We start from the raw sequence: 15151 nt of genomic DNA on the forward strand, positions 1-15151 counted from the left end.
TGTTTCATTATCATTTTTCAGTGATTTTTCATTATTCTCAATTTGTCGTCATTTACTTTGTTTCATATTATTCATTCATTCTAAATTCAAATTGAAAATTAAACTTTTACCTTATTAATTTTATTCAAAATAGGATCAATTTAAAATTTATAATTTTGCTATAAAAATATTCATCGTTTATCTTATATTTAGGTCATAGGTGTAGGGTAAACTTTCTCATTGAAGTTTAAGTACCGTTTATAAACAAAAACTAATTAGGTATGTTATTATATTTCGTAAACATTGATAACGACTTGGCACACCGCGAGATCTTACGCGACGAATGCCGAAAGACAAGATATATTTAATGTTATGTTAAAAGAATAAATTCAAAATCTTTTAAAAATAATAGATGACAAAATGGAACACCGGTCTTCTAGACTCAACACCAAACACACTCGTTATACTTTATTTTATAGTTCTAGATATTGTCCTATTTCTTTTTCAAAATATTAAAATAAATAATACTTATAACTAGTGTTTATTATTAGATAACAAAATATTATAATGTTAACAAATATAATGAATCGAATGTTTATATGTTATCTACTTTATGAAGTCACCATATTGTTTATGCCATTAATATAAAAAGAACACTTTTTGTTATCTGTGCAAACCATTCCGCGGGAAAACAATGAATTTCACTTTTCACTTTCAGCATCTAATCACGACCACGAATCACCTAACCACAATCGCAAGCGAAACTAATTTTCAAGCTTTTAACAAACTAGCGTCATCAAAATGTTTCGTCCGAACCTCTTCCGCGGTCTTAGCGTGGACTCCGCTGACTCTGGGGAATACAACCTTGACAGGAGCCGGCGGGCGTCGCTCAGCGCTGAGCAGCGCAGGCGGCTCAGCATGCTGAGGACGTCCAGCATACCGACGCCGCTGTCATCGGTGAGCCACATTTACCATTTGCTAGTCTGCCCGAGAAAATGCTGTAATCAGGTACCATTCAAAATTACTGAGAACGATTTGTGTCTGCTTCTGTGCTTGCTGAGAACTGAACGTAATCTCATTTCTACCGCTGGCGCTGGCCTGTTGGTCAAGGCAAGTTTTCGTTACTTATTAATTTGAGAAGAGAAATGGATCTTTACAGTGTTCTTTTGGTTATATGCTCTAACTTTTTCTGTGCTGTACACTTATATTACTTGCGATAAACGTTGTTGTCATAATATCCATAACTTTTCCATAAGTACTCTTGTCTCTTGTCGTATTTAACAAAAATTCTAACTTAAAATGTGTTGATGCGATGACGCGTGGGTCCGTACTCCGTGTATAGGTACTATGTAAACAATTTGTATGTACCTATAATATGTAGGTATAGTGTATACATAACGAGGTGTTTATTTATGATCAAAAATATCTTACTATTTTTAATGTGTTCGGTTTGGTACGATAATCACTTAGCAACGGCAGGCATCGTTATGTTTTTTAATTTAAAAAATATATAAATATAATATAACCGGTGTATTTAAATAATATATTATATAGGTTATAGGTACGCAATTGTGTTTAGGTATTAGCAAAATAAACTTACCATGAGCATCCATGACCTAGTCGCCTTTTAACTGTAGGTACCTAGTCAATTTTCTTATATATATATTATGTTTATGAACTTTTTATGAAATAACTACCTAGGTTTCCGCCCGCGGCTTCGCCCGCGCAGTTAAAGAAAAACCCGCATAGTCCCGGGTCCCGTGGGATTTCCAGGATTGCGTCATTTTCTCGGGGTAAAAAGTAGCCTATGTCCTTTCTCGGGTATCAAAATATCTCCATAACAAATTTCATGAAAATTGGTTCAGTAGTTTAGGCGTGATTGAGTAACAGACAGACAGACAGAGTTACTTTCGCATTTATAGATAATACTAGCGGTCCGCCCCGGCTTCGCCCGTGGTACATATTAACGTTTTCTCTACATAAGAACCATCCTCGTACTTCAAGGAATATAATAAAAAAATAATTATCGAAATCGGTTCAGCCGTTCTCGAGTTATGGAATTACAACGAAAAGTGGCATTGATTTTTATATATTAGATTAGTATGGATTAGTATGGATATAACGATAACATTGAAACAAATGTATAGATACAATAAATTTTACGTAACGACCATCTCTTATATAAATTGCGAACTTTATATTTTTAGCCATCAATCAAAAACTTTTATCAAAATAGAAGCGACTTCAAACGTTGTTCATGATAACTATGTCAAATAAACATTTCATTTAAATGAGTGTATTCATTTTGTACAAAATTTGCACTCCCATAAGTACATGCGTTAAATTATGTACATAGTTAGTTACGTAACTATGAAGTAGGAATTTTAATGAAATAATCACGTGAGTCGAAAGAAAGGAAGTTCCGAGAAAATCGTATAGACTCAATAGAAAAACATAAAAGTTTGGTTAGTGGCAAATTACATATCAAAGCCAATTAATCCTTTTGATGTCGATTTCTCCTTTAGCTTTTATATGCGAAAATCTAAAAGATGAATGTTAATCTAAGACACTATGGAAATTAGAAACAGCTTGTAGTAATGTCATACTTATATCAAAGAACTGCGCCCCGTGGTTTGACCCGCATTGCTCCGCTCCTGCGTGATGATATTATCTATGACTTCCTTGATATGGGCTCTATCTAACACCGAATTTTTCGGTCTATTTCCTGATATTAGCGCGTTCAAACAAACAAACTCAGCTTTATAATATTATAGTATAGACTATAGATGACCGCTTTCAAGGCTTTTAATATGCAAATCGAGCTATGAACCTCTGTTCAAAAAATTTTTTTTATTAAACGACATTACTTCCACAAACGGCAATACTTGTACACAAGCAAATCGCATCGCAAGTACAATGTCATAATTGGCCAGAAAATATTCATATATATATTTATATTGTAGGCTAATTATATGACCGTGAAAGCATTACTACATTTCGTAGTAAATATGCCTGTATGGTTTCACTATATTCGGAGAATGATCGGATTTACCGATACACCTAGGTTGTACGGTTTCTGGGTATTATGTGATATTAATCAGCTTGATTGACTGGGTCACTGTTCATTTGGTTTATGTATACAATGTAAATATACTTTTCTTTTTATTATTATATCATAATACGCTTTTATTGAATTATACGTGCTGTAAGTACGCATGCGTTATTTATAACGACTGTAAACGTGACAATGAAGACTCGTTAATTCGTTCATTAAACATTTGTAACATATTCAACTCTTTTTTTTATTAGCAATAGGGAAGCGCTTGACCACAATCTCGCCGGATTTAGATGTGGTCTAAGATGGAACGCGCTTCCCTAGAAGGTACCTGTTCACTCTACGCTTGAAGACCCCCATGTTGTACTCGTCGGGGAACACAGGTTCAGGAAGCGTGTTCCAGTCCCTCGCGGTCCGAATAAAGAATGTGGAATCGAACCGCTTAACCCCGCTATAGGTATGGAACGTCCACCATATGGCGATGCCTAGAATCTGTGCGCCTCGACGATCGATGGAAGAACGGGGCTGGCGGAACGAGATCGTGCAGTTCCGCAGCGCACTCTCCAAAGTGTATCCGATAGAAGACCGATAAGCTGGCCACTCTGCGGCGGAGACCGATGAACTAAACTAAACGCGTACTCTACTTACATTTAGTTCTAAATTCTTCTTATTCTTGCATTTAAATATGTGTTTTTTTACATTTTTATAAACTAGTACTTAGTAGCTTAATTAATTTCCAACTAGAAAAATTATATGTAAATCTATAAATTTTACCGCAGAAATAAAATAACCGGGAATAAATAGGAATTGACCACTAATACCCCATTGCATTATTGTCTAACAAATTATAAAGCTCTCAGCCTGTCGATGTCTGATTGACTGGCTGTTGGATGGCCATTGACGTATAACCCAAATACCCAGACTAAACATTTTATCGCCAAGTTAATGCAATCGGTAATAGTTCGACACCTGCGCATAATCGTTATACTGTGACCACTACCGCGACTGGTATTTAGTTCACAATACTATAATAGCTCTAGGATTCATAATTTCAAGAGTTTAATTCTAGGGAAACGTTAATCGGAAAGGAGAATCTACAGAATGATAATTATTATAAGTAACAGACAAAAGATACATTCTGATGTTTCTGATATAAGTTTGAATTTGAATAAAAATAATAGGTCGATGATGCTCGAATAAATAGGTCGATAAGCTACAGGTATGTATCGTTTAAAATATATTTGAGTATGTCATGATACATTTAATATATCGGAAGAAGTTTACTATCAATATTTACATATTGCTTCCAGAGTCCAGATAAGAATTTGAAATTTCCACAATATGAAATAATTTATTAATACAAAAATGGATAGAGAGCATATTGTACTCCTAGGATAGGTAATGAATTTTTCTACCGAATTTTTTATCGCGAGAAACATATCACGAGGTGGATATTGCCAAATAAACTAAAATACCTTATTATATTTCAAGTCTATTTGTACAGGGTAAACAATAAATAATATTATTATGAAAATATGGATTGTAGTTGGATTGCATAGATTAATTAAAGGCAACGAAGAAATACAATTGGAAATTTCTACAATACGAAAAGAACGGATTCCTTTCTAATCTCTATTTTGCAGTCACGACAGTTGGAACCTTGGTTGGAACTAAAACAAAACGTCAAAAGGAATTGAATGTAAAATCGGGTTGAAGTAGGTATACGAACTTTTATAAAAGACGGACTTGCCACAAAAATAAACAAATCGTCAAAGCAGACTTAAAATACGCTAAACGTGAGACAATGGCGCAATAAATCTTCTTAAACTGTTTTCACAGTTGTAACTAACGCTTTCAGTGCAGTAAAAATAGATATAACCTATGTTTTAGTGCAGGGGACATTACGAAGATAAAAATTGATTACTTTGATAAAGAAAATTCGTCGCAAACACACACAAGGTAAATTTTAAGTTTTCTCGCAAAACATGTAAAAGATCAGTCGAATCAAGAGTGATTTAGTGATTGGTAGAGACATGCGAATGATTTTAAAATTATTATGTTTTTTGTAAATTTGGCACTTATTTTAATGTTCTAGGCGCAAAAATAAAATGTATGAAAAATAAACCGCCCACCTCGGTCTCGCCTGTTTGGACTAGACATAAGACAATGTCTGCGAAATATAGCAATTAAAGAGAGTATTTTCTAAGTATGTATGCTATTTGGGGTCTAAGATAATTTATTTTTGTTAATCTACCCAACTTATTAAGTACCTAAGTCCTAAGTAAGGAATATAGTCTGTAAAATCATTGCATCTGAAGCCAGCATTGCTCTGAAACATTGAACGTAACATTGAAACGTGAATAATTTTCACAAAACTTTTCACTTGATTTTTGTTATTAAGTTTTTAGAATTTTACAGATAGAGTAATTAATTTAAGTACTATTAGAATAAATGTATTTCTAATTAATATCCACGTTATCAGTGGTGGAATTTTTGAAAATTATTTTATAAGGCTATGCATTTGACCCAAGAATTGACTCCAAATTATAAGTCAGAAGAAATAGGGTTAAACAATTGAACAACAGCAATCACAGCTGTATGTTTTCCAATAAAAAAGATCACTGTACATAAGCAACAAAAGAAAAACCGGCTAACAAAATATCATATATATTTATAGCGATCAAACGTTTGATGTGGAGAATATTGTCCGCGTCGCGGTCAAAGAGCTCGTTGCCAAAATACCAGCCTCAGAGTCGTCAGACTAGCGAGTAGCGACAAAGATATTTATCGGTCATTGTTCTATAAACGTTTGTAAATACGTAATTAAATATGCCCGGGATGAGCCGTACATCTTAGGATCAATCGGATAGCTGGACTAGCATTTTTTGTTAAGGATGTAAATTAAAAAAAATTATTAAGTAATCATAAATATTCATTTTTACATATTTACATTGATTTCTGACTCTGACTACCTATCGACTTACGTTCGAATTATTGTATTTTAAAATGCTTTTTACCTAGGTGTTAAATAATATACACACACCGGCACAATTATTAGCGGAACAGAAACCGATACGCGAGAACATCGTCTGGGATTTGAACGAATGGCAGCAGATTCTCTTTACTGATGAGTGCAGAGTTCTTTTAAAACAGATCAATGGGAGACAGCGAATATGGAGACACAGAGGAGAACGCCAAATATAGTCTAATTTTGAACACACAGTGGCTTATGGTGGCGGCTCGATAATGGTTTGGGGAGGGATATGTTTGAGAGCTCGCACGGAGTTATTGATAGTCACAGGAGGGACCATGACAGCAGATAGATACATCAGAGACATTTAAGAAGAACATGTTGTACCATTTGCCCCATTTATTGGTGACTACCTTATTCTAATGCAAGATAATGCTCGTGCTCATAGTGCACAATCGGTACAGGCATATCTGAGCCACGTAGGTATACCGGTGATGCAGTGGCCAGCAAATTCCCCCGATATGAATCCGATAAAGCATGTCTGGGACTTGCTAAAAAGAAGGGTTAAATCCAGAATGCCAATTGTCAAATCATTTAATGCTTACTTTTGCACGCCTCATAAGCGAAGCGTTGAGGTGGGTACTACTGTCACTTCGCGCAAAACATCTGATTTTTCAAACTTAAAATGTCTTTATGTATCATACATTGCACTTGTAAGATAATACATACACACACATATTTAGAAAAAACACTATTTTTAACATTCATGATATTTTTGATGTCATTTTTGTTATTTAAACTAGTTAAAAAACAGTTTAAAAAAGTTCTGTCTTGGACGTCCGTGTGTCTGTATGTGCGGAGGATTTTCTTGTTAACACGATAGCGACCGAAATACTTTACTAATCGAGTCTTTTTTTTTTCTTACGCTTGAGTATGCTCAGGAATAGAACCCTTTCATTTTTCAGGGTCTGATTCGATGTGGTTTAATTGTTATTAAATAAACAAAAAAAAAAATATCGACTGTTCTCCATAATTTTAGTATATCTATATATATTCTTTATTTTTTTTTATATTAATTATAGTGTACTCAAAATTCACCATTATAAACTCGATTCTTTATACCTACTATAAGCCAAGGTTTAAAAAAATAAGTTGGTAGTCACCTGCGCAGTTTCACATCTAGGATCTAGGTGGGGCCACAAGAAAGATAGCTCAATTATTACGGTACCGCTTTCTTTACTTTTCCAACTGTTTTATTTTATTTCTTTTTTATATTTATAGTGTACTCTTTATAAATAATCAATTTTATTGTAAAGGATGAGATTATGAGGCGTGCACTTTTGGATTTTCCAAACTATTTTTATTTTTTTGTGATGGTTCATAATCATCTAAAAATTCCACTTATTTCAAATTTCTTAATTTTTCAATAAAAAATAACGAAGACTTTTCAAAGTCGTTGTTAAAAGATGTTAATCAACTTGTTATTTTGTATCTAATTACATTTTCGTCAAATATATGCGTTATTATCTCATAGTCTCACTTTTTTTTTGTTCCGCTAATTGTGCCGGTGTGTATATTAGCATATCAAATTTTCCAAAAAATCAGGAGCCCTTAAATTTCACAGTAAAACATAAAAACTGTTGGTTTTATTTATTCAAATTTTATTGAATGGACGAAATTTATTTTTACTCAACAGCTGATTTACTGCATTCATAAATCATATTATTTTATTTTGGTTCATCTCAAAGACACACCTACTTTGCATCTATTTAAAGATCCCACAAGGACTTTATTAATACAAATCGTAGTTATTTTTAGCATATACTACCGTTTTAAGTATGACTTACATGATACTATTTTGCAATGCTATTGTGTTTTTATTCGAATGGAATATATTATATACGACGCCATTTTTTAAGAATCCTGTTATTTTAGATGCGTATGATGCTTTATTTTTAATAGATATTGCTATTGATTTTTTTTTAATAAATTTGGGACAAAATATAAACCTAATTGAATTAAAGAATTGCACAAATGTAAGTAGTAGAACGATAATGATTGAAAGATGGAAAATGTTTCGATTTTCTACGACCTATAAGAAAATAAGTTGGTTTAAAATTGTATTTTTTTGTTTCCAAGTATTAAAATTACATGTCACATAATATCTACCGTGTATCTACCTAATTAATTTATATCGACATAATTAACATGTAGTTCAAGCTTAAAACCTAGGTATTGTAGAGGCCTTGTTTACCTAGACGTACGTCACATCAATAAGCGAAGAGTGCTAATTAGATTGTACAGTTATTTTTAAAAAGTGTAAACCGCATTAGAAAACGATCAATTTATTTGAATGTAAGTTTATATTGTATATGTAGATGTTCATTCTGTCCATTATTATTAAAGAAATGTATAATCAAAAGCATGATTGTGAAAACTTGACTTAAAATAAAGTTTAATAATGCCTCTTGTCAATACTTCTTGTACTTTGTGAGCACTAACTACTCAAGTTAATTTTAATTTTTTCTTTTTGGATATAAATCATTATTTTGTAAATTTGTATGATGAATTTACAATAATACAATACAATACAATATATTATACAATATTATTTCCAGTTTGGAACGGTGACAGCCTGTGGTGACAGCGCTATACGAGTCATCTAGTGCCATCCCTTCTGGGATACGTACTGCAGCTTGCTTATCCCGTAAAATTGTTAAAGTACATTTATATAGTGCATTAGAGTCTCAATAAAATCAATTTGTTTACAAAATCGCCTCGTACTTGTATACAACCGTGGTCTAATGTAATTGTAACAGTGTTATGAGAGCAATTTAGTTATTTTTGTACTATCGATGTGGAAATCTCACTCGGCCCGGTCATCATGATGTTAATACCTATATTTGACAGGGGATAGAATATAGAGATTGAAACTGACAATGTTGAAACATGGTTGAAACCTATCTTCTAAAATCTAAGCATTTGTAAATGACTCTATCAGCTCCTACGTAGTTTAGGAGATCATGGAATATACAGACAGACGATAGCGCCTTACATTCATACATGCATAACAAGTAGGTACGAAGATGTAGCTAGAGCAGTATTCATAGTTAATAAAACTTCCTTTTAATCGTTTATGTTTTTCCAGAAATATAAAGCTTTTCCTAATCTGTCGATGCATAAAAGTTATCCAATATAGTTATAAATTTATAAAGAATAGAAAAAATAGATGGCGCGCGGTGTGTCCCTTAGACACATAAAACTGAAGGAATATAATAAATTCGATTGCTCTGGCGGGTCACGAGTGGCTGAGTTGGTCAGGCATCCGCCCCGGAATGGCGCGAAAGGATGCGGGTTCGAGTCCCGCCTCGTGATCGAATTTTTTCTATTCTTTATAAATTTATATTTACAAAGCATTTGAATGCCATAAAACCAAAAATATAAATTCAACAAAAAAGGTCGTGTTCCATCGTTACAATATTGTATTCACTGAAAAGTGCTTCATATTGGTTGAGATGGTTGTTAATCATTTCAATAGATGGCGCGCGGTGTGTCCCTTAGACACATAAAACTGAAGGAATATAATAAATTCGATTGCTCTGGCGGGTCACGAGTGGCTGAGTTGGTCAGGCATCCGCCCCGGAACGGCGCGAAAGGATGCGGGTTCGAGTCCCGCCTCGTGATCGAATTTTTTCTATTCTTTATAAATTTATATTTACAAAGCATTTGAATGCCATAAAACCAAAAATATAAATTCAACAAAAAAGGTCGTGTTCCATCGTTACAATATTGTATTCACTGAAAAGTGCTTCATATTGGTTGAGATGGTTGTTAATCATTTCAATAGATGGCGCGCGGTGTGTCCCTTAGACACAAAACTGAAGGAATATAATAAATTCGATTGCTCTGGCGGGTCACGAGTGGCTGAGTTGGTCAGGCATCCGCCCCGGAATGGAGCAAAAGGATGCGCGTTCGAGTTCCGCCTCGTGATCGAATTTTTCTATTCTTTATAAATTTATATTTATAAAGCATTTGAATGCCATAAAACCAAAAATATAAATAGCCAATATAGTTCCTAATTCTACCACTTTGAATGTTTTCAAGTGGTTTGCCCACAGCTGCAGCGTTTATTGTGCTCGTATAAGACACTCGTATGTAGAGGAAGGTCGGTCTAATTACATGACAATTGATGTCGAGCTCCGATATCCGGAACAATCGAACGGATATAAATGTTAATATGCGTCTAGTGCCTTTCATTGGTGGAACTCAAACATCATGCGTCGAGAGGCTCTTGACAAATTAGACTCTTATAATAATTAGACATTATTTTTGGAAAGCATTTTCTATTAAGAATCGATAAGAAACTCTTGTCTCAACTGAACATTTATTAGAGAAATTGAAGAACTTTGTTTTGAAAACTTTTTAAATAAATAAATATATATATTTAAACGTAGATATATCTATAAATCAGGATTGTATTTGGAGGGAGCCATTGAAACAAATGATTGACAAAATAGACAAACAACAATAATTATCTATTTAACTACAACCTACATAAAATGTTGTATAAACATAATACACATTCGAACATCTTTTGTCATGTAATCGATATTATATACCTTTATATACAAACTAAGTTTCCGCCCGCGGCTTCGCCCGCGCAGTCAAAGAAAAACCCGCATAGTTTCCGTCCCCGTGGGATTTCCGGGATGGCGTCATTTTCCCAGGATAAAAAGTAGCCTATATCCTTTCTCGGGTATCAAAGTATCTCCATACCAAATTTCATGAAAATTGGTTCAGTAGTATTTAGACGTGATTGAGTAACAGACAGACAGACAGAGTTACTTTCGCATTTATAATAATAGTATGGATTAATCATATGGATCCCACCAAAAACATTTTCATGTAAAATGTTGCCAAGACGAGCCCATATGACTCGCACTACCAAAAAGTTATCAGATCTCATGTAGAGCCAATATATTGACAATACTTATATCCCGAAAATTTTGTTGATCTAGCATAATCCAAACCCAAGTTATGAGAGGGTTCAAAAAAACGTCGAAGCGCTTCGAGAAAATTGCATTTTCTCATTTTCACGTCGACTTATGCTAAGCTTATTTCGTACTCACCTCCTACTTGTGTTCCTATGATCACATCCATTCCTAACCCATTTATTCTTCATTTAGATCAAGACTATTAATATTTATTCATTGCCATAGTTCAAACAAGCATTTCTTATACTTGTTAAAACTTACTTACTTAAACCGCCTAGAACATCCTTTTACTATAGCCATATTCTATAGACCTACAATATACGTTCTAACTTCTATCGTATTTATAAAACTCTGCCTTCGCTAACTATATTTCCCACTATGACGCACTTACACTCTCAAAGAAACAACATTGTAAATAATAATTATAACAATCGACATACGCATTACACATTGTGTATTTTGCAAATATTGAATGTTATTTATTGTTTTTAGCATTTCAACGTTTTTGAATAAACTTCATAAGTAGGAGAAAACACTAATAGATTTCATTCATTCTGTTGAATTTCAGCCCGATCGGTCCAATAGTTTGGGCTGTCTTTGCGATTGTCCAAATCAGCAGTGAATAAGAACGATAGAATAGCAACGTGGTTTATAGTGACGAAATATTTTGTTGTTTTTAATATACCTTTTTATGACATTCAAAGATTGCAGAGTTGTTTCTTATAATTTACTATCGGTCCGCCCCGGCTTCGCCCGTGGTACATATTTACGCTTTCTCTTCGTAAGAACCATCCTTGGACTTCCACAAACATAAAAAAAAAGAATTAACGGGTTTCATTTTTATATACATCTTTTAATATATATAAATATCGTGTCACAATGTTTGTCCTCAATGGACACCTAAACCACATAACCGATTATAATAAAATTCGCACACCATGTGCAGTTCGATCTAACTTGAGAGATAGAATAGTTTAAATCTCATCGTTTTAGAGAAAGCGGGCGAAGCCGCGGGCGGTAAGCTAGTATTATATAGATATCTTAGTTAAAGTTTAAGAATATTTGTGTCCTAAGTCCTAACTCCTAAGTCCTAACGTCAGTTTTCTTCAAATGCCTCGGGAAGAATGTAAAGCCAGCACAATATAGTCCAACACACCGCTATGTAAAATATATATCGGTTTCAATCCCATTGCATTTCTGGAGTTCCCGCGCGTCACTCGTGTTTTGTATTTGGTGTAAAATGGACACCGACGATAAGTGTACTCAGGTAAATATTAAATAATATTGCTTTCTTAAATAATAAATAGTGTCTTGTTAAATTGGAAAGGACTTCCCCAGGCGCAGTGTCTTGTTCAGCAGTCGGTAGTTATGTATTGTAGTGTTTGTTGAAATTTAATACCTACGCAGATAATTGTATTTTTGAAATGCTTTCTTATTAGAAGATAGAGATATGATTAATATTTAGAATTAATACTTGTCATTTATTATTATTAGATCTGTATTTAAAACTTTTGTCGATTTATATTTTCAAATTTTGCGAATTAACTGCTCGACACTTTCTGGCACGGTTGTAGGTACCTACCATTGCTATTTAGAAGAGTCGTAAAAGAGTTTAGCGTCCTTATGCTGAATGTCGTAAAATAATGAAGTAATCCTCATAGGCTATTTATGGACAGTGGACATGCATATTAATTATTATGGCCTCAAAATTACTTCTAATAATTACATTTTATTACACTTTACTTTTTTATTATTCGATATTTTTTCCAAATAATATGTATTAGGTACCAAAGAATACATAATTATACTGAAAAAGTATTAGACAAGATTCAATTATTAAAAATAAACGTCGTATACCTAACTGAAGTAAGAAAACGCTAAAATTAAAGTTTCATGTATTGGAAAACTCAAACCTAACCTGGTAAACTAAAAACACCATTCTAATTAAAATGTTTACATTTATAAGCACGTATGCAGTATTAAGGTCATGACCTTCATTTTATAGATATTTAAATTGGCAATCATTATTTCATACGTGATTTTCAATTGGACAGCGGTTTCAGAATAAACTTGACGTTGTATTCTTAAGAACTGCATTTTTAGTGCAGGAAAGATGAATATTAATAATCGAGATGAAAAACGTAGATATTAAGGAGGCAAGTAAAAAGCGTTCGGTCGAGGATTATGTTCGCAAATAAAATGTTTTTTGATACATATTCCAAGGAAAATTTATGAAAAAAAAAATTAGATTTTAAGAATTAATTAGCATAAAAAATAGCAAATAAAATTAAGTATATTTGCTATTTTTTAGAATATTCTCACTTGCAATTTGCTTTATCTCAAATTTTTAAATGACATGATGTAATAAGGAAAATATCTATTAATAGCTATAAGACCTTGACAAAAGTGGCGCTGCAATTACATTCCTGCAGTCCCCGCCACTTCAATTGACCCCTAGTGTTTGCTATGTCGCTCTTTTGTCCGACTGTCGTAGAAAAATTCCTCGAGATCTGGGAAAATTATGAATTAGAACACCTTTTAAGTAGTTAGGTACATATATTTATTTGTCTCATTGGGCGTATAGGGTTCTCTCTAAGCTTTCAGCTCTCAGAAAATGGTTATTTTTTGTTTAAAATATTTGTGCGCATACAGAAAATTTTCTTTTTTTCCATTTTCTGATCCGTTGTGAATTATTCATAACTTAGTGCAATTGCATTTTTGTGGAAAATATAACAAAATTAGTTACCCTTTTTATAACATTTTTTCGAGGCAAAAGCCAAATGTTACACAACGTTTTATTTTCAGCAGTGTCGAAATATTTTCCATATATTCCAATGACTAGGTACCTACTCGCTTGATCCTTCATTTTAATTGAACGAACTTGTATGATAGATAGATATTGAAGGTTGATTATATTGGCATGGATAGCTCGCAACCTACAGCTCTACTCGGGACTGATTACTAGAGCTATATGCATTATGCATAGGTAAACTATAGAGTATAGAGTATACATATTATTATAGAGATCAACATTAGTTTACCGTTCGAAGCCTCTCGAAGAGGTACGATGTGTGCGGCAGCCGTAGAACATTGAGATAATATTACAACGTATGGAGGAGACACCACGAACAAAATCTGTGCGCCATTTTTTTGCTCTAAGTTTTAAAAATTATTATCTAGTTAGGTACTTACTTGGCACTTTTCCGTATTATTTGTGCAATATCGTAACACACACGTAGGCATATTTGATGCGTTTCACTTTAAAACAAATAAAAAATGAGCGTGCAGTTACGCCATATGGCGTATCTTGAGCGGAACATAAGTGATGTAGGCGGTGTCGTCTCCATGTGTATATCTCAATGCCGTAGAACGACATATTAAAATGGCAGTAACATGTTTACTGTAAAAATGTTTTTTAGTCATCATCAGGTGATCTGTAATTATTAGTTTTCACTATAAGTAGTATAGGAATATAGAACATTATCCACTACAATAGACATGGTGGGAGTAACATATCGTTGAACGCTTTAGTTCTACGAACTTTGGAGGATTTTAAATATTATTCCGCTTTCTTATAAATTTTACTGTATTACAAGGTGAACATTAAATACTAAATTGGGAGGGATTTTAATAATTCCGCTATTTGAAAAAACATTCCAGAGTCGTAGAACCAATTAAACGTGGACTTTAACCGCCTGAAAGTTTAATAAACGTACCTACAATTAATTTGTTTCGGGTTTTTGACCGCTACAAAACAACAAGTAAATAATTGAATTGCGATGTGTGGTTTCAGTCAAAGCAAGCAATGAATTACTTGCGTCAATAAATTGTTTCAGCATATTCCGATGCACGTTAAATTGAACAATGTTTACGTTTTAAATCCAAACAAATTATATTTTTTCGATGTTATCGTTATGCGAGTTCTACATTTTTTGATTAACTGTACCTATAGGTATTTTTAAATTGTGTTGTATGAATTGAAACTCTCTGGAATCGTTGCATTTTTATTTTATCAACAGTTCTGATGGAATGAGGTAACTAAACTTAATAAAATTGTAAGTAAAAATTGCTATTAAAAATATAACCATATTTTTAATAGCTTTAATAGCAGTTAAATAAAAAGAGAAATAGGCTCCCAAGATTTCCGTACTG

At 33.3% G+C, this 15151-nt stretch overlaps 1 protein-coding gene across 14 annotated transcripts in view; it reads left to right on the forward strand.

Annotated features, from left to right (window-relative positions):
• The window catches only part of LOC123692738 (uncharacterized protein ZK1073.1), a 48325-nt gene that overhangs the window by 2953 nt on the left and 30221 nt on the right, over positions 1-15151 (forward strand). For 4 of the 14 annotated variants that reach the window (XM_045637515.1, XM_045637521.1, XM_045637514.1 and 1 more), the window contains exon 2: positions 771-987. The exons of 2 other annotated variants lie outside the window; for them this stretch is intronic. In XM_045637515.1, the coding sequence (XP_045493471.1) occupies positions 771-987 (217 nt within the window). Of the gene's footprint in view, positions 1-697; positions 988-12156; positions 12267-15151 lie in introns of those variants that run through there. 8 more of the 14 variants (XM_045637517.1, XM_045637516.1, XM_045637520.1 and 5 more) reach the window with 5 other exon arrangements.

The sequence above is a fragment of the Colias croceus genome, chromosome 6, assembly GCF_905220415.1.
Source record: "Colias croceus chromosome 6, ilColCroc2.1".
Taxonomy (NCBI): Eukaryota; Metazoa; Arthropoda; class Insecta; order Lepidoptera; family Pieridae; genus Colias; species Colias croceus.